A 23,847-nucleotide genomic window follows, 5' to 3' on the forward strand; every position below is an offset into this window, starting at 1 on the left:
CCAGGTCACCAATGCCATGCATCCAATGAAAAACAACACAGTGGAAATAGATTACACTGTGACGTATAGTTAATCTGACAATCATGTGTCTGTGATGAGTAAATTAGCTACAAGTGCAATAGCTGTAAATAACTTTTTGTCGAAAAAGATGTTAAAACTTGCTTAAAACCTGATTTTTGAGGATATGTAAGAAACAGAATAATACATTCGTGTCTGTTAGGTACCATTTATCTCACAACTCTTTATCTCTTATTTAAAAATGTATTAAACTCGCTTTCGCTCGTTAAGATATATTTTAAAACAACTCGTGAGATAAATGGTATCTAAGGGCCACTCATGTATTATTCTCTATATAGCCAAATTGTTAGGTTTTTTTTCAAATTAAACTGAATAATATTGACAGAGGAAGTAACAGCTATCTATTCTAGGTGTTGGTGGTGGAAGTATTGGTGGTAGTTACGTATAATGTTCACCATGCTCATAAGCATACGAGACTGGGGCAGGGAAGTGCTGGAGCAAAACCTTAAATGTGAGTATATTGACTGCATGCAGCTATAAATTGACACAGGAAGTAAGAAATACCTATTCTAGGGGTTGGTAGAGATGATCTTATGTTGACCATGAGTGCAGCTATCATATGGACAAAGGAAGTAACACTTAACTGTTCTAAGTGGTGGAGGTGTTGGTCCTGGGTATTTTGAGACCTATTCTAGGGGATGGTGGAGGTGTTGGTCTGGGTATTTTGACTGCATGCAGCTGTATTGACACAGGAAGTAACAAATACCTGTTCTAGGGGGTGGTGGAGGTGTTGGTCCTGGGTATTTTGACTGCATGCAGCTGTATTGACACAGGAAGTAACAAATACCTGTTCTAGGGGGTGGTGGAGGTGTTGGTCTGGGTATTTTGACTGCATGCAGCTGTATTGACACAGGAAGTAACAAATACCTGTTCTAGGGGGTGGTGGAGGTGTTGGTCTGGGTATTTTGACTGCATACAGCTGTATTGACACAGGAAGTAACAAATACCTGTTCTAGGGGGTGGTGGAGGTGTTTGGTCTGGGTATTTTGACTGCATGCAGCTGTATTGACACAGAAGTAACAAATACCTGTTCTAGGGGGTGGTGGAGGTGTTGGTCTGGGTATTTTGACTGCATGCAGCTGTATTGACACAGGAAGTAACAAATACCTGTTCTAGGGGGTGGTGGAGGTGTTGGTCTGGGTATTTTGACTGCATGCAGCTGTATTGACACAGGAAGTAACAAATACCTGTTCTAGGGGGTGGTGGAGGTGTTGGTCCTGGGTATTTTGACTGCATGCAGCTGTATTGACACAGGAAGTAACAAATACCTGTTCTATGGGCTGGTGGAGGTTTTGGGGGTGGTCGTGGGTGTGGTACTAAATTTTCAGCAAGTAACAAATACCTATTCTAGGGGGTGGTGGAGGTGTTGGGGGTGGTCGTGGGTGTGGTACTAGATTTTCAGCAAGTAACAAATACCTATTCTAGGGGGTGGTGGAGGTGTTGGGGGTGGCCGTGGTTGTGGTACTAGATTTTCAGCAAGTAACAAATACCTATTCTAGGGGGTGGTGGAGGTGTTGGGGGTGGCCGTGGTTGTGGTACTAGATTTTCAGCAAGTAACAAATACTTATTCTAGGGGGTGGTGGAGGTGTTGGGGTGGCCGTGTTGTGGTACTAGATTTTCAGCAAGTAACAAATACCTATTCTAGGGGGTGATGGAGGTGTTGGGGGTGGCCGTGGTTGTGGTACTAGATTTTCAGCAAGTAACAATACCTATTCTAGGGGGTGGTGGAGGTGTTGGGGGTGGCCGTGGTTGTGGTACTAGATTTTCAGCAAGTAACAATACCTATTCTAGGGTTGGTGGAGGTGTTGGGGGTGGTCGTGGGTGTGGTACTAGATTTTCAGCAAGTAACAAATACCTATTCTAGGGGTTGGTGGAGGTGTTGGGGGGTGGCCGTGGTTGTGGTACTAGATTTTCAGCAAGTAACAAATACCTATTCTAGGGGTTGGTGGAGGTGTTGGGGGGTGGCCGTGGTTGTGGTACTAGATTTTCAGCAGTAACAAATACCTATTCTAGGGGTTGGTGGAGGTGTTGGGGGTGGTCGTGGGTGTGGTACTAGATTTTCCAGCAAGTAACAAATACCTATTCTAGGGGGTGGTGGAGGTGTTGGGGGTGGCCGTGGTTGTGGTACTAGATTTTCAGCAAGTAACAAATACCTATTCTAGGGGTTGGTGGAGGTGTTGGGGGTGGTCGTGGGTGTGGTACTAGATTTTCAGCAAGTAACAAATACTTATTCTAGGGGGTGGTGGAGGTGTTGGGGGTGGCCGTGGTTGTGGTACTAGATTTTCAGCAAGTAACAAATACCTATTCTAGGGGGTGATGGAGGTGTTGGGGGTGGCCGTGGTTGTGGTACTAGATTTTCAGCAAGTAACAAATACCTATTCTAGGGGGTGGTGGAGGTGTTGGGGGTGGCCGTGGGTGTGGTACTAGATTTTCAGCAAGTAACAAATACCTATTCTAGGGGGTGGTGGAGGTGTTGGGGGTGGCCGTGGTTGTGGTACTAGATTTTCAGCAAGTAACAAATACTTATTCTAGGGGGTGGTGGAGGTGTTGGGGGTGGCCGTGGTTGTGGTACTAGATTTTCAGCAAGTAACAAATACCTATTCTAGGGGGTGATGGAGGTGTTGGGGGTGGCCGTGGTTGTGGTACTAGATTTTCAGCAAGTAACAAATACCTATTCTAGGGGGTGGTGGAGGTGTTGGGGGTGGCCGTGGGTGTGGTACTAGATTTTCAGCAAGTAACAAATACCTATTCTAGGGGTTGGTGGAGGTGTTGGGGGTGGTCGTGGGTGTGGTACTAGATTTTCAGCAAGTAACAAATACCTATTCTAGGGGTTGGTGGAGGTGTTGGGGGGTGGCCGTGGTTGTGGTACTAGATTTTCAGCAAGTAACAAATACCTATTCTAGGGGTTGGTGGAGGTGTTGGGGGGTGGCCGTGGTTGTGGTACTAGATTTTCAGCAAGTAACAAATACCTATTCTAGGGGTTGGTGGAGGTGTTGGGGGTGGTCGTGGGTGTGGTACTAGATTTTCAGCAAGTAACAAATACCTATTCTAGGGGGTGGTGGAGGTGTTGGGGGTGGCCGTGGTTGTGGTACTAGATTTTCAGCAAGTAACAAATACCTATTCTAGGGGGTGGTGGAGGTGTTGGGGGTGGCCGTGGTTGTGGTACTAGATTTTCAGCAAGTAACAAATACCTATTCTAGGGGGTGGTGGAGGTGTTGGGGGGTGGCCGTGGTTGTAGTACTAGATTTTCAGCAAGTAACAAATACCTATTCTAGGGGGTGGTGGAGGTGTTGGGGGTGGCCGTGGTTGTGGTACTAGATTTTCAGCATCTGTGCTCTCAGCAGTAGCTACTTCGGGTGCCGTGAAGATGGAAAAGGTGGGTGCTGACTTGGAAGCGATGTTGGTTGCTAGTCTCTCAATGTCGCGATTGTCTGGCACATGTAGCCGCATCTGTTCGGTCTGAGCGTTTTGTTCATCAACCGCTGAAAACACAACAAACTAAATTAACAACAAGAATTCTGAGAAAGAAAGAAATGTTTTATTTAACGATGCACTCAACACATTTTATTTACGGTTATATGGAAGGAAGGAAATAGTTTATTTAACAACGCATTCAACACATTTTACTGACGGTTATATGGCGTCGGACATATGGTTAAGGACCACACAGATATTGAGGGAGGTAACCCGCTGTCACCACTTCATGGGCTACTCTTTTCGATTAGCAGCAAGGGATCTTTTATATGCACCATCCCAAAGACAGGACAGTACATACCATGACCTTTGATATACCAGTCATGGTGTACTGGTTGGAATGAGAAATAGCCCAATGGGCCCACCCACAGGGATCTATCCCAGACTGACCGCGCATCGAGACTAGTAACAAGCATTCTGAGAGTACCGCTAAAGCAAATACATGTCCCCTACCAGACTAGTAACAAGCATTCTGAGAGTACCGCTAAAGCAATACATGTCCCCTACCAGACTAGTAACAAGCATTCTGAGAGTACCGCTAAAGCAATACATGTCCCCTACCAGGCTAGTAACAAGCATTCTGAGAGTACCGCTAAAGCAAATACAAGTCCCCTACCAGACTAGTAACAAGCATTCTGAGAGTACCGCTAAAGCAATACATGTCCCCTACCAGGCTAGTAACAAGCATTCTGAGAGTACCGCTAAAGCAAATACATGTCCCCTACCAGACTAGTAACAAGCATTCTGAGAGTACCGCTAAAGCAAATACATGTCCCCTACCAGACTAGTAACAAGCATTCTGAGAGTACCGCTAAAGCAAATACATGTCCCCTACCAGACTAGTAACAAGCATTCTGAGAGTACCGCTAAAGCAAATACATATCCCCTACCAGGCTAGTAACAAGCATTCTGAGAGTACCGCTAAAGCAATACATATCCCCTACCAGGCTAGTAACAAGCATTCTGAGAGTACCGCTAAAGCAATACATATCCCCTACCAGGCCCAACACATTTTCTTATTGCCTGCATTCAAGGGACATAATCAGCGAAAAATTGATAAATGGCCATGAAAGTTTAACTTTATCTGTAACAGTAAATGGTAAAGCTATATACCCCAAATTTCAGCTCAATATCTTGAGGTATTCCGAACAAAAGTCTGGAAAACTAATTTTTATCTCGTAAGTTCATGGGCCATAACTCTATAACAAAATGGATAAATCACCATGAAAGTCCAAGCTGATCTGTAATAGTACATGGTAAAGCTTTACACTAAATTTCAGCTTAATATCTTGAGGTATTCCAGAAAAAAGCCAAGAAAGCATAGTTTTGTATTTCGTAAGTTTAATAACCAAAGCTCTGTTAAAAGGAAGGAAATGATTTATTTAACGACGCACTCAACCAATTTAATTACGGTTATATAGCGTTGGACATATGGCTAAGGACCACACAGATATTGAGGAAGGAAAACCGCTGTCACCACATCATGGGCTACTCTTTTCGATTAGCAGCAAGGGATCTTTTATATGCACTATCCCATAGACAAGATAGCACATACCACAACCTTTGATGTACCAGTCATGGTGCACTGGCTGGAGCGAGCTCTGTTAAAAATGGGTAAATCGCCATGACTTCAAACTTGATCTGTAACAGTATATGATAGAGCTATACACAAAATGTGACATCAATATCTTGAGGTACTGTAAAAAAAAAGCACTAAAAAACCCTTGGAAAATCGTATAAACGCTACCGTAGTGCTAAGATAGTTTTGGCAGTCTGTAGCCAGTTTACCTTTCTCTGTGTGTTCAATGATTTGTCTCACTGCTTTCTTCAAACTGTTTGCACGTGACATCAAAGCTTCGCGCTGTCGAAAGATGTGTGGCTGTAACAAAAAAATTAAAATAATAATAAGAGGAAAAACCCCACACAATTAAATATTCACCTCAAACAATTATATAACAGGAAACAGAAGACAACTCAGTTTCCTGTATCTTAAGGTTTTCGTTTTTCAATGGAAAATAACTTGAAATATTTTGGAACTTTTTTTTGCTTGACAACAATGGTGGCACGTTGCGGTCATTTTCAGGGATTGATAGCTGATTGTGACAACTAATTTGATAATAAATTTTATTGTTTTATCAAAAATAAAAATCACAAAGTATTGCGACAACCCCACAAGTACCATCCCTGCCTTTGAGGGTAGTAAAAAATCTTGTACACTCACTGCACGAATCTTGGTGACCTCCCCTAGTCCCTCTGGTAATCGCGTCCAGTCTGTACTGGTTTTAACCGGATCTGGAACAGGTTCTTCCACTATCTCCTCATCTGATTCCTACAAACACAAATCAAAACATAGCTGGATTCACGGTGTCATGGAACCAACTGAATTTCAACTGGTGATAAATCAAACACAAATCAAAACTGCATACCTCCACAAATATTCCTTTATCAAATATTTAAAAAAAAATCAACCACAATTCAAATTCCTGGTGTAAAAATGTTGGTTATATAAGCAAATTATGCTAGTACTCATTGAAACATATTTTATTGCTTTTAATAAAGAACAAATGTACTAGGCCTTTTCCATAGACTGAAAAAGAATTTAAAAAATGTCTCAGTGGGCTTGAATTTTAGCACTACTGTGACAAGATTCAGAATCAGAAAACATTTTTCAAATTTCAACCTTGCAATTTATAAGTCTAAGTGAATCTAAATCTCAACAATCTTAGACATACATTTTTAAGATTCTACTAAACTGAATATTATTTATTCAGCTAAGACCCTGCCTTTCTACTGGGTATAACCCTTGCTGCATTAGGAAAAATGTAGCGGGTTTCCTCTGACGACTACCTGTCAGAATTACCAAATGTTTGACATCCAACAGCCGATGATTAATTAATCAATGTGCTCCAGTGGTTTCGTTAAACAATACAAACTTTTCATTTTTTCTACTGGGTATAACCATGACCATCTATAGAGTATAACCGTGACCCTCTCCTGAGTATGACCTTGACCTAATGACAATGACAAGTTGACCTTGGCCTTCTACTGCTTTTTAAAAATCATCTCACCTGGGCAGATGCCTGAGATTCTTGATCAAGTGTTGTCAGTAAACCTTCCAATTTTTCATTCAAAACAGCACACTGCAACAAAGTAACATTCACAATAAGAAAAAATTATGTTTAGCGAGAGAGAGAGAGGAGAGAGAGAGAGAGAGAGAGAGATGGATAAAAAGAAAGAAAGACAGAAACAGAGAGAGAGAGAGAGAGAGAGAGAGAAAGAGAGAGAGAGAGAGAGAGAGAGAGAGAGAGAGAGAGAGAGAGAGAGAGAGAGAGAGAGAGAGAGAGAGAGAGAGAGAGAGAGGAAGACTGAAGAGATGGAGAGAGAAAAGAAGACAGAGGAGGAGAGAGAGAGAGAGAGGAGAGGAGGGAGGGGAGGGAGGGGAGGGGGGGAGGGAGGGAGGGAGGGAGAGATAGAGAGAGAGAGAAGAGAGAGAGAGAGAGAGAGAGAGAGAAGATTGAGGAGATAGAGAGAGAGAGAGAGAGAGAGAGAGAGAGAGTGGCAGGAAGATTGAAGAGATGAAGAGAGTAGGAAAGAGACAGAGGAAGAGAGAGAGAGAGAGAGGGAGGGAGGGAGGGAGGGGAGAGAGGGAGGAGGGAGGGAGGGAGGGAAGGGAGGGATTGAGAGAGGAGAGGGAGAGAGGAGGAGGGAGGGAGGGAGGGAGGGAGGGGAGGAGGGAGGGAGGGAGGGAGAGAGGGAGAGAGAGAGAGAGAGAGAGAGAGAGAGAGAGAGAGAGAGAGAGAGAGAGAGAGAGAGAGAGAGAGAGAGAGAGAGAGAGAACCTTGAAAACTAGCAACTGACACAACTATTAACTCAGAAGTTGTGCTTATAAAACCCCATGATGACCAAATATTTTGCTAAACAACTAGATCTGCATCCTTCCCCTTACCCGCAACCACTCCCTTTTTCGGTCACATGGTTTGCACATGCTTTTAAAAAACCCAATCATACTCTTATGACCCTAAAACAAATATGAGACAATCCTTAAGTAAAATAAGAAGTGTTACCTTCACAGAGATGGCTTGTTCACACTCTTTCTCCACGTCATGTTCATGGGCTTTGCCGACACACGCTACAAAACTCTTGACCGTTTCACACAACACTCTGTAATTAACGAAAGTAAAGGAAAGTGTAAGGATGCCTCAGCACATTAAATCAGAGGCAAACACATGGCAAAATGATGTAAACAATATAATAATAAATTAAATAAGAGTGCTCTTCCTTGCATGGATACTCGAGCCTTGCTAGACATGGTCCATGCCTGAGTACTCGAGTACTCGTAGAGACACTAGTGTATATCATATGGTAATTTTGAAAATTGGTTAAGAGAGAAAATGAATGGAAGAAATTTTTGATTAACAATGCATCAGCAGATTTTAAATTGTGGCTATTTGGTTGGTGTCAACATATGATTATTTCAAAACTTTGTCAAGCATGAGAAAAGGAAAGGAAAAAATATTTTATTAACAGGTCAGCACATTTTTTAATTGAGGCTGTTTTGAAACTTGTTAAGAGAAAAAAAAAAAAGAGGAAGAGATTTTTAAATTGCAGCTATTTGATGTCACATATGGTTATTTCAAAACTTCGACAAGAGAAAGAGAAGGAAAGAAAGAAATATTTAATTAATGACACCTCAGCACATTTTTAAATTGTGGCTATTTAGAATCTAACGTATGGTTATTTTGAAACTTGGTCGAGACACAAAAATGTTTGATACCCTGATAGGGATTGATCCTACAATGAATGGGAGCTCACATGAGGACTCTACCACAGAACTATACCCTGAACCATTTTTCTCATGAATGAAACCGTTTCGACTGTACATTTTTTTGGATAAACACTATAGATATATTTTGCAAGTCTCAATACATTTGTTGTCTCTGTATTTTTCATAATTTTTGAAACCCAAAAAATATTTTTAGTAAAAAAATAAAATAAAAATACTGAAAATAGTTTGATCTATAGTCCGTCTCACGAGGAACGCCTTTTCTCATGCTACAGAATTTACTACAAGTTATTTATTTCTGAGCCGATTGTTTTCTAAATTGCAAAAAAAAAAAAAATTTACTTGTTAGAAATAAAGTAAAAATGTTTTGGAAACAAAATTGAAATTATTTTTAAAAAACAACATTTTTGAAGGCAGATGGGACAAACTTTAAGTATGGACTATAAGATAAAACTTACTTGGCAGATGAAATCACAACCTGGTGATCTTCGGAATGGAGAATTTTCGATAAATGAGCTGCCACTGAGTCTTCGTACTGAGTTATCGAATCACTCTACAATCACAGAAGAAAGTCATCAACACGTACTGAGTTATCAAATCACTCTACAATCACAGACGAAACAGTCATCAACATGTACTGTGTTATCGAATCACTCTACAATCACACACAAAACAGTCATCAACATGTACTGGGTTATCGAATCACTCTACAATCACAGACAAAACAGTCATCAACACCTACTGTGTTATCGAATCACTCTACAATCACACACAAAACAGTCATCAACATGTACAGAGTTATCAAATCACTCTACAATCACACACAAAACGGTCATCAACACGTACTGTGTTATCGAATCACTCTACAATCACAGACGAAACGGTCATCAACACGTACTGGGTTATCAAATCACTCTACAATCACACACAAAACAGTCATCAACACGTACTGAGTTATCGAATCACTCTACAATCACAGACGAAACAGTCATCAACATGTACTGGGTTATCGAATCACTCTACAATCACAGACGAAAGACATCAACATGTACTGAGTTATCGAATTACTCTACAATCACACACGAAACAGCTGGTCATCAACATGTACTGTGTTATTGAATCACTCTACAATCACACACGAAACAGCTGGTCATCAACAAGCATTCTGAGAGTACTGCTAAAGCAATACATGACCTCTACCGGGCCCAACAAAGAACTCTCTCTTTAATACTGACACCGTGATTAACTGACATAATATCAACAAGCATTCTGAGAGTACTGCTAAAGCAATACTTGACCTCTACCAGGCCCAACAGAGAACTCTCTCTTTAATACTGACACTGTGATTAACTGACATATAATATCAACAAGCATTCTGAGAGTACTGCTAAAGCAATACATGACCTCTACCGGGCCCAACAAAGAACTCTCTTTAATACTGACACCGTGATTAACTGACAAATATCAACAAGCATTCTGAGAGTACTGCTAAAGCAATACATGACCCCTACCGGGCCAAACAAAGAACTCTCTCTTTAATACTGACACCGTGATTAACTGACAAATAATATCAACAAGCATTCTGAGAGTACTGCTAAAGCAATACTTGACCCCTACTGGACCCAATAGAGAACTCTCTTTAATACTGACACCGTGATTAACTGACAAATATCAACAAGCATTCTGAGAGTACTGCTAAAGCAATACATGACCTCTACCGGGCCCAACAGAGAACTCTCTCTTTAATACTGACACCGTGATTAACTGACAAATATCAACAAGCATTCTGAGAGTACTGCTAAAGCAATACATGACCCCTACCAGGCCCAACAGAGAACTCTCTTTAATACTGACACCGTGATTAACTGACAAATAATATCAACAAGCATTCTGAGAGTACTGCTAAAGCAATACATGACCCCTACCGGGCCCAACTAATTTTCTTATCTCTTAAATTCAAGAGCGATATCTTTGTAAAAGTCAAACTTGATGTGTGACAGTACATAATAAAGCTACATGTATACACAAAATTTCAGCTCAGTATCTTGAAAAAGTTTTGGAAATGAAAATCTTGAAATTGATGTATATCACATTTTGGAAACGAAATGTGAAATCTGTAAATTGGCGTACATTATGTTTGGAAATGAAAATATTAAAATTGGTGTTCATAGCATTTTGGAAACGAACTCTTCTATCTACTCACTTGTTCAGACAGTTTTCTTGGTGGAGGCATCGACCCTTCATATGTCCATATACTCCATCTGAGACAATATACAAAGACACATTACGACTAAACATACACGTTTAATATTTCCATTTCAATTAAAGAGACTATCCTGACTATTTAATGACTGTACTTATATATTAATAAATTTCTCTAAGTAACCTTTTAAAATATCAGTGGCTGTATATTAATTATGTTTCTGATCATCCTAGTGTATGTACCAGGTCAAACTTCATTTTATTTCCTGATATACAGTACAATCTCGTTGGGTCAAACTCGGAAGGGTTAATACACCACAACGCTCGAACCAAAAACAAAGTCCCAAGTTACACTTACACGATGTTGACCGAATGGTTGGGTTAAACTACCCGATGGGTCAAACACTTTCTTGAGCACCGACTGGGTTCGAGCCAACAGGATTCAACATTATATATATTTTTTCTTATGTACGAAATTATCTGGATACGAAATCTAGTTTGGGTTACTTACAAATGTTAGGACGATCAGAAACATGTTGAATATACAGACACTGATATTCTAAACAAGAAAATAAATTTAATATGTAATACAAGTCGTTAAAATGTTTTATTAGTTGAAAACATCTTACCATGCAGAAAACTGAGGATAGGCCCTTTAACGAGTGACATTTCCGTACTACCTAAGCTGCCTTCCTCAAGGGAATGTAATTCTACTATAATTTATCTCATATCCATTTAGCTTACGAACATCAGCCATTTAATATAAATATAATGACCGCAGGATTCCTCAGAGCCTGTAATGTCAATGTCTGTCTGTACGTAATGCCGCAATATTAACTTTTTAATAATGGTTAGAAACAAGATTAAGAGCAGTTTAGTACATTGTAAGCTTAGACATATTGGATTTTTGATGGCAAAATTAAAATTGTTTCTGTACGGATTATAATATTGCATTAACTAACTTGGCCAAATGACACCAGTCATTATTTGAATGAATTAAACACATCATTTTTGTTCACTTACAAAGAGTCAGAGTATACAGAATATATGATTGGGAAGGAAGGAAGGAAATGTTTTATTTAACTACGCACTCAAAACATTTTATTTATGGTTATATGGTGTCTGACAATTGGGAATCGCTCCTAAATACTTACAACATTGCACACACTATTAAATTTGAAGACAGAGGATAAAAATGTAAAAAACTTAGATCATTTTTTCTTTTCATGAATACTTAACCTGGGTCTATATTTTCAAAGCTATCTTAGCGTTATAATATCATAAAACCATCGTATGCTATGATGTCACTATGGTATGTGCTGTAGTGACTTCATACCTTACAATGGTTTTACAATTTCATAGTGCTAAGAGATCTTTGAAAATTCCTAGCCTGACCTCTAACTAAAGGTTCTATCACATGACCGGAACAGGAAGCAGAAGGTTCTGTGGAAGATTTAAAGCCATCCCATTAGCTGTTGAGATGTTCGGACCAGTCTATAATTGTCCCAGGGGGAAATGCCATTAGTTTGAGGTGAGGCTAAGTTGAAGAGAAACCAGTTTACTTTGCCCACCTGTCTAACATTTTGATTTGAGCATGTTCCAGTTTCTCTAGGATCGCCGGAAGCTGCGCGTCGTCGTCAAACGCTGCGCCCCATCCAAGAACACGCGCCAAGTCATTACCCGTTCCAAACGGCAACACTCCTATTTGGCACTAGAGAAAAACAGAGGAAAAGAAAGAAATCATGTTTAAAATAAAGAAGTCAAATTTTGTTTTGTTTAATGACATCACTATTGAACAATGATAAACTGATCATCAGCTATATGTATTAGATGTCAATACATTGGACAATTCTTTTACAGTTAAAGTTTGTTTTGTTTAACAAGACCACTAGAGCACATTGATTTATTAATCATCGGCTATTGGGTGTCAGACATTTGGTTTCTTTTACAGTCTTCAGAGAAAACCCACAGTCAAGAGATATTTTCCCATGGACAGGAAGGCAGGAAGGAAATGTTTTATTTAATGACACGCTCAACACATTTTATTTATGTTATATGGCGTCAGACATATGGTTAAGGACCACACAGATATTGAGAGAGGAAACCCGCTGTCGCCACTACATGGGCTACTCTTTTTGATTAGCAGCAAGGGATCTATTATATGCACTGTCCCACAGACAGGGTAGTACATACCATGGCCTTTGATATACCAGTCGTGGTGCACTGGCTGGAACGAGAAATAGCCCAATGGGCCCATTGACAGGGATCGATCCCAGACCGACCACGCATCAAACAAGTGCTTTACCATTGGGCTAAATCCACACACACCCCCCCCCCCCTCCCTGGACAAGAAAGCACATATAAAATGGCATTTGATATACCAGCACTGGTTGAGATGGGAAAACCCCAATAGGTCCACAGTGGGGGTTCGATCCTACAACCCTATGAGTTTTTCCCATTCCAACCAATGCCCCCACGACCAGTATATCAAAGGCTGTGTTATGTCTTATGATCCCTTGCCACTAACTGGTAAAAGTAGCTCTTTTAGTGAGTTAAAGGGACTGTCCTGAGTTTGCAGCCACTATACGATGTTTCCGAATAACTAAGCATCTTAACAACTAAAATTACATTTTTAGTTCATTTTCACGTTAACGATTCAATCTGAGAGAGGATCAACTAAACTTTACATTTAACGATAACGATTCAGTTTTGATCTCGGCTCAAGATCTGTCTGAACAGAAAGATTTAACACATGAAATTGTTTCCAACAGTTCAATATAAACTAAGCCTCTCATATCTAAACCACTGATGGGAAGTCGAGCCTATGTAGCAAGTTTACATTTCAAAGTATACTGATAGAGAAAAATGAATAACTGAATGGAATGGAATGAATGAATGAATGAATGAATGAATGAATGAATGAATGAATGAATGAATGAATGAATGAATGAATGGATGAATGAATGAATGAATGAATGGATAAATGAGTGAGTGAATGAATAAATGAATGTTTAATGACACCCCAGCAATGAATGGATGAATGTTTAATGACACCCCAGCAATGAATGGATGAATGTTTAATGACACCCCAGCAATGAATGGATGAATGTTTAATGACACCCCAGCAATGAATGGATGAATGTTTAATGACACCCCAGCAATGAATGGATGAATGTTTAATGACACTCCAGCAATGAATGGATAATGTTTAATGACACCCCAGCAATGAATGAATAAATGTTTAATGACACCCCAGCAATGAATGAATAAATGTTTAATGACACCCCAGCAATGAATGAATGAATGTTTAATGACACCCCAGAAATGAATGAATGAATGTTTAATGACACCCCAGCAATGAATGAATGTTTAATGACACCCCAGCAATGAATTAATGAATGTTTAATGACACCCAGCAATGAATTAATGAATGTTTAATGACACCCCAGCAATGAATGAATGAATGTTTAATGACACCCCAGCAATGAATTAATGAATGTTTAATGACACCCCAGCAATGAATTAATGAATGTTTAATTACACCCCAGCAATGAATGAATGTTTAATGACACCCCAGCAATGAATGAATGAATGTTTAATTACACCCCAGCAATGAATGAATGAATGTTTAATGACACCCCAGCAATGAATGAATGAATGTTTAATGACACCCCAGCAATGAATGAATGAATGTTTAATGACACCCCAGCAATGAATTAATGAATGTTTAATGACACCCCAGCAATGAATTAAAAAAAAAAAGTTTGTTTTGTTTAACACCACCACTAGAGCACATTGATATATTAATCATCAGCTATTGGAAGTCAAACATATTTGATAATTTTGACATATAGTCATAAAGAGGAAACCTACTACATTAGTTGCAAGGGATCTTTTATATGCACATACAGGATAACATATACCACAGCCTTTGATATACCAGTCATGGTGCACTGGCTGGAACGAAAAATAACGCAATGGGTCCATAGACAGCTATCGATCCCAGACTAACCGTGCATCAAGCGAGCGCTTTACCACTAGGCTACGTTCCGCCCCGAATGAATGAATGAATGAATGAATGTCCAGCATGCCATATACATTGGCTATTGTGTTTTCCAACAAACTGATGGGGAAACAAGAGGGATCACACCAACACTAACAGGAAAGACTGACAGAAACGAAAACTCTTATTTACAGTGTCAGGAAGTTAACCATGTTACTGACATTCAATATCTCATTACATCTTTATACATGTATTATATACAAACATTAAGACGCCAGTAGTGAAGTAAATGTCATCTACAATATCAAGTATTACCTTACCTCTTTCTCCAAATATATCTATATGTTATTACCAGGGTGTTACCGTTTCAATATCGTCAATATCTTATATTAGGAATAAAGATTGTATTATGCGAGCCTCTAAGCTCTACGTTTATTCCTAATATATATTGACGATAACGAAACACACGAGGGTAATAATCTCTTTATTATATAACCTCAAGCTTATACAACATGTTTTTGTAAACTGTATATGCAACTTTAAATTCCAGTCAGCTATTACCCGATATTCAAAAGACATACATGTATGTATATGTGACGCAGTGTCTTTTTGAATGGAAATGATGTCAAACTTAATTCACGTCATTTTGGTTATCCTTACATCAAAATCAACTAGTAAATGACTTTTTCTCTTTTCACATGCTGGACAACTTTCAGTGTAAAGTTGCTGATGAAATGTTTTTCTTTGATGCCTATGACTGTATATGCGTAATACGTTTGCTTAAATGTCAATAAACGTACTGCCGTGATCTGATTAATTTACATCTAATTTACAAAGTTTTCAAATTCTGAAAGTATGTGATCTGAAAAATATCACATTCTTTGATTACACTGGATACACTACCCCTTATATGACAAATATATATACTAAAACAAAACAGTTTAACAATTTGGTAAATGTCATTAAGTGAACAAAAGTGAAAACTGACGCTGCATTTATCAGAAGAAGAAACAGGAGCTTTTTAGTTCAAAATTCTCCATTCCACGGGAGACATGCCTGAACCCTAGTGGATATAGGCATGTAAAACAAGTTTCAAGTTCCAGTTCAAAATGAAAGAAAGAAATGTTTTTATTTAACTACGCACTCAACACATTTTATTTATGGTTATATGGCATCAGATATATGGTTAAGGACCACACAGATATTGAGAGAGGAAACCCGCTGTCGCCACTTCATGGGCTACTCTTTTTCAATTAGCAGCAAGGGATCTTTTATATGCACCATCCCACAGACAGGGTAGTACATACCACGACCTTTGATATACCAGTCGTGGTGCACTGGCTGGAACGAGAAATAGTCCAATGGGCCCACCGATGGGGATTGATCCCACACCGACCACGCATCAAGCGAGCGCTGTACCACTGGGCTACGTCCCGCCCCAAGTTCAAAATGAAATGCGTAACCGCCACGTTATTGAATATGACTTGGGGGTCCATGCACAATGCAGTGTAACCAAATTGGTAGACTCCTTTGTCTAAGTATATTGTTAATTAATGTGCTTACCTGTCGGTGTAAGTCGAGTTTATCTATCTCTGATAACACCCAACCTATACTACCATCACCTCCACATATTAAAATACGAAAGGAATCAAATTTCTGGAATAATCGTAAGCTGGAAAAAAGAAGAAAAAAGAAAGAAAAAAATATATAAAAAACATTTCAAATATAACAATTATTGTGTTAACTAAAACTACAATCAAAATGCCACACATGTAATATTGAATGCTGAAGGAAACGTAAATTCCACAGTATAAATTTGTCTTGTTTAATGACATCACCAAAAAAAGAGAAAGATTTGTTTTGTTTAATGATAACACTAGAGAACATTAATTATTAATTAACCAATCAATCATCCACTACTAGATTTACATCACTTGAAAATTCCGACAAGTCTTCAGTAAAAAACAACTACATTTTGCCAGGGATCTTTTGTATGCACTTTACTACAGACAGGACAGCACATACCACAGCCTTTAATTTACCAGTTGTGGTGCACAGAATGGGGTGTAAAATAAAGCACAAATGGATCCAACAAGACCCACACATCTCAGGTGAATGCTCTACAGACTGAACTAAAGACCGGCTAAATTCCACTTAAAGGTGTATGCTGGAGGCTAATTAGATCACACTTGATACCGAATATATATGAGAATGCATGTCACTTAATACTTAACAAAAAAATCCCCAAGAAGTTTCTACAAATCATGTCAAAACTGGCAAGTTTCATGGTCCAAATTTTCTAAATTTTAAAACACGACATTCTAAACACCGGATCCTGTCTAAATTGAACAAATATTAGGTCCCGAGCATGATCCAGTTTAGACAGGTTTTGAGTGGGTTTAGCCAAAATTGCTTACACTGAATGGACTAAGACATTTATTCTAATTATATACATTAACAGAGATTCTTGAATACAAAAAACCCCCAAACACCCTAAGAACCCAACACTTGAAAAGTGAAAATATTATTGACGAGCTTACCCTGGATAAGGCCCACCATTCATAAGATCAAAAAACCCTCAGTAACCCAACACTTGAAATAGTGAAAACATTATAGACCAGCTTACCCTGGATAAGGCCCACCATTCATGAGATCAACCCCCCTCCCCCCCCCCCCCAATAACCCAACACTTGAAATAGTGAAAATATTATAGACCAGCTTACCCTGGATAAGGCCCACCATTCATGAGATCAACACCCCCCCCCCCCCCACAATATCCCAACACTTGAAATAGTGAAAACATTATAGACCAGCTTACCCTGGATAAGGCCCACCATTCATGAGATCAAACACCCCCCCCCTCAATATCCCAACACTTGAAATAGTGAAAACATTATAGACCAGCTTACCCTGGATAAGACCCACCATTCATAAGATCAACACCCCCCCCCCCCAATATCCCAACACTTGAAATAGTGAAAATATTATTGACCAGCTTACCCTGGATAAGGCCCACCATTCATGAGATCAACCCCCCCCCCCCCCCACAATATCCCAACACTTGAAATAGTGAAAATATTATTGACCAGCTTACCCTAGATAAGGCCCACCATTCATGAGATCAAACCCCCCACCCCTCCCCACCCCAAATAACCCAACACTTGAAATAGTGAAAATATTATTGACGACAATGACGAGCTTACCCTAGATATGGCCCACCATTCATGAGATCAACCCCCCACCCCAATATCCCAACACTTGAAATAGTGAAAATATTATTGACCAGCTTACCCTAGATAAGGCCCACCATTCATGAGATCAAACACACACCCCCTCCCCACCCCAAATAACCCAACACTTGAAATAGTGAAAATATTATTGACGAGCTTACCCTAGATAAGGCCCACCATTCATGAGATCAACCCCCCCCCCCCAATATCCCAACACTTGAAATAGTGAAACTATTATTGACGAGCTTACCCTAGATAAGGCCCACCATTCATGAGATCAAACACCACCCCCCCCCCCTCTCAATATCCCAACACTTGAAATAGTGAAAATATTATTGACCAGCTTACCCTGGATAAGGCCCACCATTCATGAGATCAACACCCCCCCCCCCCCCCCCCCCCCCCATCCCAACACTTGAAATAGTGAAAATATTATTGACGAGCTTACCCTGGATAAGGCCCACCATTCATGAGATCAAAAACCTGAGCTGGATTTAGAAGTTGCTTGAATCTGCGTAAAAATTTTACTCCCTGAAAGAGAAAATTCATAAACAATTTAGAAATAATGATAAACTAATCTGAAAACTGCTAACACAAATCTTGTTTTGCATTACCCATATTTTGTTCGTGCCTAAAATTTAGGACATAATTTGCATAGTTATGACGGGTTAAACAAAAGCAAAATGGGTTACCTAAATTTGTTTGGGCATAACCGATAAATGGGTTACATCAATTTTAATTATCAGATACCTGCACTTTATAACATTTTATACAATCCCTGGTCATTTATTTATCAACACTCAATGGAAGATGATAATATCTCAAATTGTGTATAGGATACCATCATGGTCAAAATATGAAGACTGGACTTTTTTTTGAATAAAATAAATTATGTTTTAATTTCTAAATTTTTTTTAATAAAAATGCAGAAATTTTAATTTCATATGCATTAGAAGATACACAAGAACTATTTCTTTGCAATAAAATAACTATAACTATTATTCTAGGTTATATATATATTTTTTACATCATTGTCTGATATCCACAAAAGACAAGCACATATTGCAGTTTGAGAGACATGGACTTGGGTGTGGAGGTGGACAGTGAAAGACAGGAGCTGCTGACCAAAGAGGGGGAAATTAGACAGAAATCAAAGGAGACAAAGAAAAGTGGGCAATGGGATAAAAATAAATTCATTAAATAACCTACATACAAATTATAGTTATTGGCAGATCAGGGGGGAGGGGGGTGTCACCAGGTTCTTGTGACCCACCTCTCCTGCCCGTCTGAATTGCCCTTTTTAATAACTTTAACAATACCCCCCCCCCAAAAAAAACAACCAAACAAATTAATTATCCACACTATACAACACTAAACTGCCCTGAAATAGCGGCTCTGTGCATCTTTACTGCAAAAGTTTCAGAGGAGCATGCCCTTAAATCCCCCCACATCCACCCCACACCCAGATCTCGATCCCCTTGGGAGCGCAGCTCAGTTGCCTTCTACAAAAACTCAGATTGACATTTTTAGAATTTTGTTACCTGCTCCCCCCCCCCCCTACAAAATCATGGATCCGCCCTTGATAGTCTATCTCTCTCATATGACTTAATCCTAGAAACCATGTGGTAATTTTACACCACTAAGCCTCAAGTTCAGGGGAAAAACAAAGAAATATGACACTAAATATACAGAGCACTTTTTGTTGCTGAAGTGACATCCAGATTCTGCCAAAGACAACAGCATCATGAATGAGATTTTTGTGTTTATTACATGTCAGGATAAACTGGCCAGCATTAATGCATGTTTAATGACACTGGAGTACAAAGAGAACACTGCATATTGGGTTCTAATAAAGGTAGTAAATAAATTAATGAGGCATTGAAATAGCCATGAAAACAAGAACATTAGTGACTACATTAATGAAGTCAGATCTTTGTAAAAATGAAAGGAAATGAAGGAAGGTTTGTTTACATTAAGACTTTTTACGTCCTAATGAATTATTATTTGAACACTTGGTTGAGAGAGTGAGTATGTCAGAGTGGAGGGGAGAGAGAGAGAGAGAGAGAGAGAGAGAGAGAGAGAGAGAGAGAGAGAGAGAGAGAGAGAGAGAGAGAGAGAGAGAGAGAGAGAGAGAGAGACAGACAGACAGACAGACAGACAGACAGAGACAGAGACAGACAGACAGATAGTGAGGACGGGAGATAGAGAAAGAGAGAGAGAGAGTGAGGGAGGTAGGGAGATAGAGAGAATGAGGAAGAGATGGAGAGAGAGAAGGAAATAGAAAGAGGGGAGTGGTGAAGCAGTGGGGAGAGGTAGGAAGGGAGGGGATGGGGAGAAAAAGAGGGAGGGTGTAAGGGTGGGAGGAAGAGATGGAGATAGAGAGAAAGGAAGAGAGGGACAGAGGAAGAAAGAAAGGAAGATAGGGAGAGAGGAAGAGAGAAAGAGAGGGGGAGGGGGAGGGAGGGAGGAAGGGGGAAGCAGGGAGGGGAGAGAGAAAGGGCAGGACAGGAGTTATTGAGAGAGAGATGAGGGAGGGGATAGACAGAGAGAGAGAGAGAGAGAGAGATGGGATAAAGGGGATAGACAGAGACAGAAAGTGACCATAGCTTAACCACTACACCAATGGACTGGTCTACTGACCTGATTGTCCCCACTCTTGGTGTTGACGTACACGAGGAGTGGACTGGTCCCCCCTGCCCGCTGCGCCTCACAGTACCCGTCCGAGTCGATGCTATTTATAGCAATGGGTGACAGGATGGACACGTGACACTGGCTCAGTAGACACTTCTTACTGTACTGGTCCATGCAAGATGAATGAACCTGCAACACAACAACCAAAGTGAAAAATTCAATTTTAATGACACATTTTAAAAGTATGATTATTTGGTGTCTCATATCAGAGGCATCAAAAATCAAACACCCTCAAAAATAAAATGAAATGGGTGTGTGATGTAACCCTTTCCACTTCCCTGTAATGGAACTGCCCTCACCATGGCACATAGGAAAAGTACCCATTGCACCAAAAATATTGATACTCACAACACGCCCGAAAATAAAATGGAATGGGTTTGTGATATATCCCTCTCCACATCCCTGTAATGGAACTGCCCTCACCATGGCACATATGACAAGAGTACTGGTGAGTTCCTACATTAGAGGTTTGATGGTCCTGTATGCATCTGTATGCAAGATATGGTCTGGACAAGGATTTACTGTTATGTGCAGCAGACCGTGAAAAGTAGGTCACAATGACCTAGTAATAGTACGCGACACACCGCTGTCCCAAATTGTTCCTACATGTGAGGTTTGATAGTCCGACTAGGATTTACTGTTATATGCATTAGACCGTGAAAACCGCCATCACAAGGTTTTCCTACATGTGAGGTTTGATGGTCCTGTATGCATCTGTATGCAAGATATGGTCCAGACAAGAAAAAGTTAACATATGTACGTATGGACTGACAATGCCATACCATAATACAATCCATCAGACGGGTGTATTAAAAGTACCCATTGCAACCAAAAATATTGTTACTCAGAACAACCCAGAAAAATAAAATTTAATGGGTATGTGTCATGTTACCCTCTCCCCCTCCTTGTAATGGAACGGCCCTCACCATAGCACGACACCAGAGGCAGCGCCAGTCTTGTAGTCGCAGGACACTGCCGCATGTTTTATCACAGACAACACATTTAGCACTGACAGGAAGGTTGCCCTCCATCCACTGGTGAGGCATTGTGATCTGAAAAACAAAGTTAAAATGTTAGTCTTGTCTAACAACACCACTAGAGCATCATCTACTAGATGTTAAACATATGTTCGTTGTGCCTGGAAGAAATACACTAAGCTACATGTTTTCATTAGCGGCAAGGGATCTTCTATATGCAATTTCCCACAGACAGGATAACATAAGTCTGTTTTGTTTAACGATACCACTAGAGCACACTGATTTATTAATCATCGGCTATTGGATGTCAAACATATGGTAATTTTGATATATAGTCTTAAAGAGGAAAGCCACTACATTTTTCCATTAAAGTAACAAGGGCTCTTTTATATGGACCATCCCAGAAGACAAGATAGCACATACCCCGACTTTGATATATCAGTCGTGGTGTACTAGCTGGAATGAGAAATAGCCCAATGGGCTCTCTGACAGAGACCGATCTCAGACTGACCGTGCATCAGGCAAGCGCTCTACCACTGGGCTATGTCCTGCCCCAGGACAAAACACATCACGGTCTGTGATATCCAAGTTGTGGTTGGCTGGGGCAGAAAAAACCACAATCAGAGGATCCACTAAGGAGCTTCGATCTGAAAATGTGTGTGGTCGATCTATGATTGATGACCCTCTCAATATTGTTGTATTTTTCACAGAATATATTCTGACATAGAAATTGTATTGAACTGCATGGAGTAATTAATGGTGGTGTGTAACCTTATAAATTGTATTGAACTGCATGGAGTAATTAATGGTGGTGTGTAACCTTATAAATTGTATTGAACTGCATGTTGTAATTAATGGTGGTGTGTAACCTTATAAATTGTATTGAACTGCATGGAGTAATTAATGGTGGTGTGTAACCTTAGAAATTGTATTGAACTGCATGGAGTAATTAATGGTGGTGTGTAACCTTATAAATTGTATTTGAACTGCATGGAGTAATTAATGGTGGTGTGTAACCTTATAAATTGTATTGAACTGCATGGAGTAATTAATGGTGGTGTGTAACCTTAGAAATTGTATTGAACTGCATGGAGTAATTAATGGTGGCGTGTAACCTTATAAATTGTATTGAACTGCATCGAGTAATTAATGGTGGTGTGTAACCTTATAAATTGTATTGAACTGCATGGAGTAATTAATGGTGGTGTGTAACCTTATAAATTGTATTGAACTGCATGGAGTAATTAATGGTGGTGTGTAACCTTATAAATTGTATTGAACTGCATGGAGTAATTAATGGTGGTGTGTAACCTTATAAATTGTATTGAACTGCATGGAGTAATTAATGGTGGTGTGTAACCTTATAAATTGTATTGAACTGCATGGAGTAATTAATGGTGGTATGTAACCCGAAGTGTGTGGCCTCAACCGCATCCCTGAACCTTAATTGTAATTAAGAATCAAAAATACATTTTAAAAAAAAAGTACTTTAACTAAGCAAACCTTGATCCTAACTCAGAATAAAATTAAACTGTGCCAAATACTAACTAAATAAAATAAAATAAAATATACATGTAGCATATTAGCAGAGCTAAAAATGTACAAAATGTATATAGTACAGAACTAAAAATATACGAAATGTAAACAATGCAACTCTAACAATGCAACTTTAATTTTATTAGCCTTGAGCCTTGGTACATGTAAATAGAAGTACATGTGTCCGAACCAAGATGTGCTATTCTTAGAATCCTTTTATTAGAGTTGCATTACAATGGATATAGATCTCAAACATGTGGCAAATCTCTGTATTCAGAGTTGCATTACAGCCGATACACATATGGATCTCAAACATGTGGCAAATCAACACACACACACACACACACAGATACAGTGAAACATCTCATAAAGAGCCAAAACATTGCCGCCCAAATTTACGAAGCCTATATTTTTCTTAAACACAGATGTTTAAGCATTGTAAATGTATGTAGCTATACGCGTGTAAGTATAAAACTGGCTTTGTAAATTCAGACCTGTAAGCCTAGTTTTGAATGTGAATGTATATCTATGACTAAATCAAAGTTCAGGGGGCGAGATGTAGTCCAGTGGTAAAGCGTTCGCCTGATTGCGTAGTTTGTCCAGGATCAATCCCCGTCGGTGGGCCTGTTGGGTTATTTCTCATTCTAGACAGTTCGCTGTACTGGTATATTAAAAGTCTTGGAATGTGCTACCCTGTCTGCGAGATGGTGCATATAAAAGATCCCTTGATGGAAAAATGTAGTGGGTTTCCTCTCTAAGACTGTATGTCCAAATTACCAGATGTCTGACATCCAATAGCTGATGATTAATAAACCAATGTGCTTTAGTGGTGTCGTTAAACAAAACAAACTTTAACTTTAACCAAATGTTTGA

At 39.5% G+C, this 23,847-nt stretch overlaps 1 protein-coding gene across 3 annotated transcripts in view; it reads right to left on the reverse strand.

Moving 5' to 3' along the window:
* LOC121369447 (diacylglycerol kinase delta-like) overlaps positions 1 to 23,847 on the reverse strand; it is a 194,651-nt gene that overhangs the window by 24,985 nt on the left and 145,819 nt on the right. For all 3 annotated transcript variants that reach the window (XM_041494548.1, XM_041494556.1, XM_041494563.1), the window contains 12 exons: positions 21,388 to 21,513; positions 20,411 to 20,590; positions 18,219 to 18,301; positions 16,104 to 16,212; positions 12,109 to 12,248; positions 10,539 to 10,596; positions 8,794 to 8,888; positions 7,617 to 7,713; positions 6,621 to 6,692; positions 5,774 to 5,881; positions 5,341 to 5,431; positions 3,345 to 3,560 (listed from right to left, as the gene is read on the reverse strand). In XM_041494548.1, coding sequence (XP_041350482.1) covers positions 3,345 to 3,560; positions 5,341 to 5,431; positions 5,774 to 5,881; positions 6,621 to 6,692; positions 7,617 to 7,713; positions 8,794 to 8,888; positions 10,539 to 10,596; positions 12,109 to 12,248; positions 16,104 to 16,212; positions 18,219 to 18,301; positions 20,411 to 20,590; positions 21,388 to 21,513 — 1,375 coding nt within the window. The remainder of the gene's footprint in view (positions 1 to 3,344; positions 3,561 to 5,340; positions 5,432 to 5,773; positions 5,882 to 6,620; positions 6,693 to 7,616; positions 7,714 to 8,793; positions 8,889 to 10,538; positions 10,597 to 12,108; positions 12,249 to 16,103; positions 16,213 to 18,218; positions 18,302 to 20,410; positions 20,591 to 21,387; positions 21,514 to 23,847) is intronic.

This window comes from Gigantopelta aegis, chromosome 1 (assembly GCF_016097555.1).
Source record: "Gigantopelta aegis isolate Gae_Host chromosome 1, Gae_host_genome, whole genome shotgun sequence".
Lineage (NCBI taxonomy): Eukaryota > Metazoa > Mollusca > Gastropoda > Neomphalida > Peltospiridae > Gigantopelta > Gigantopelta aegis.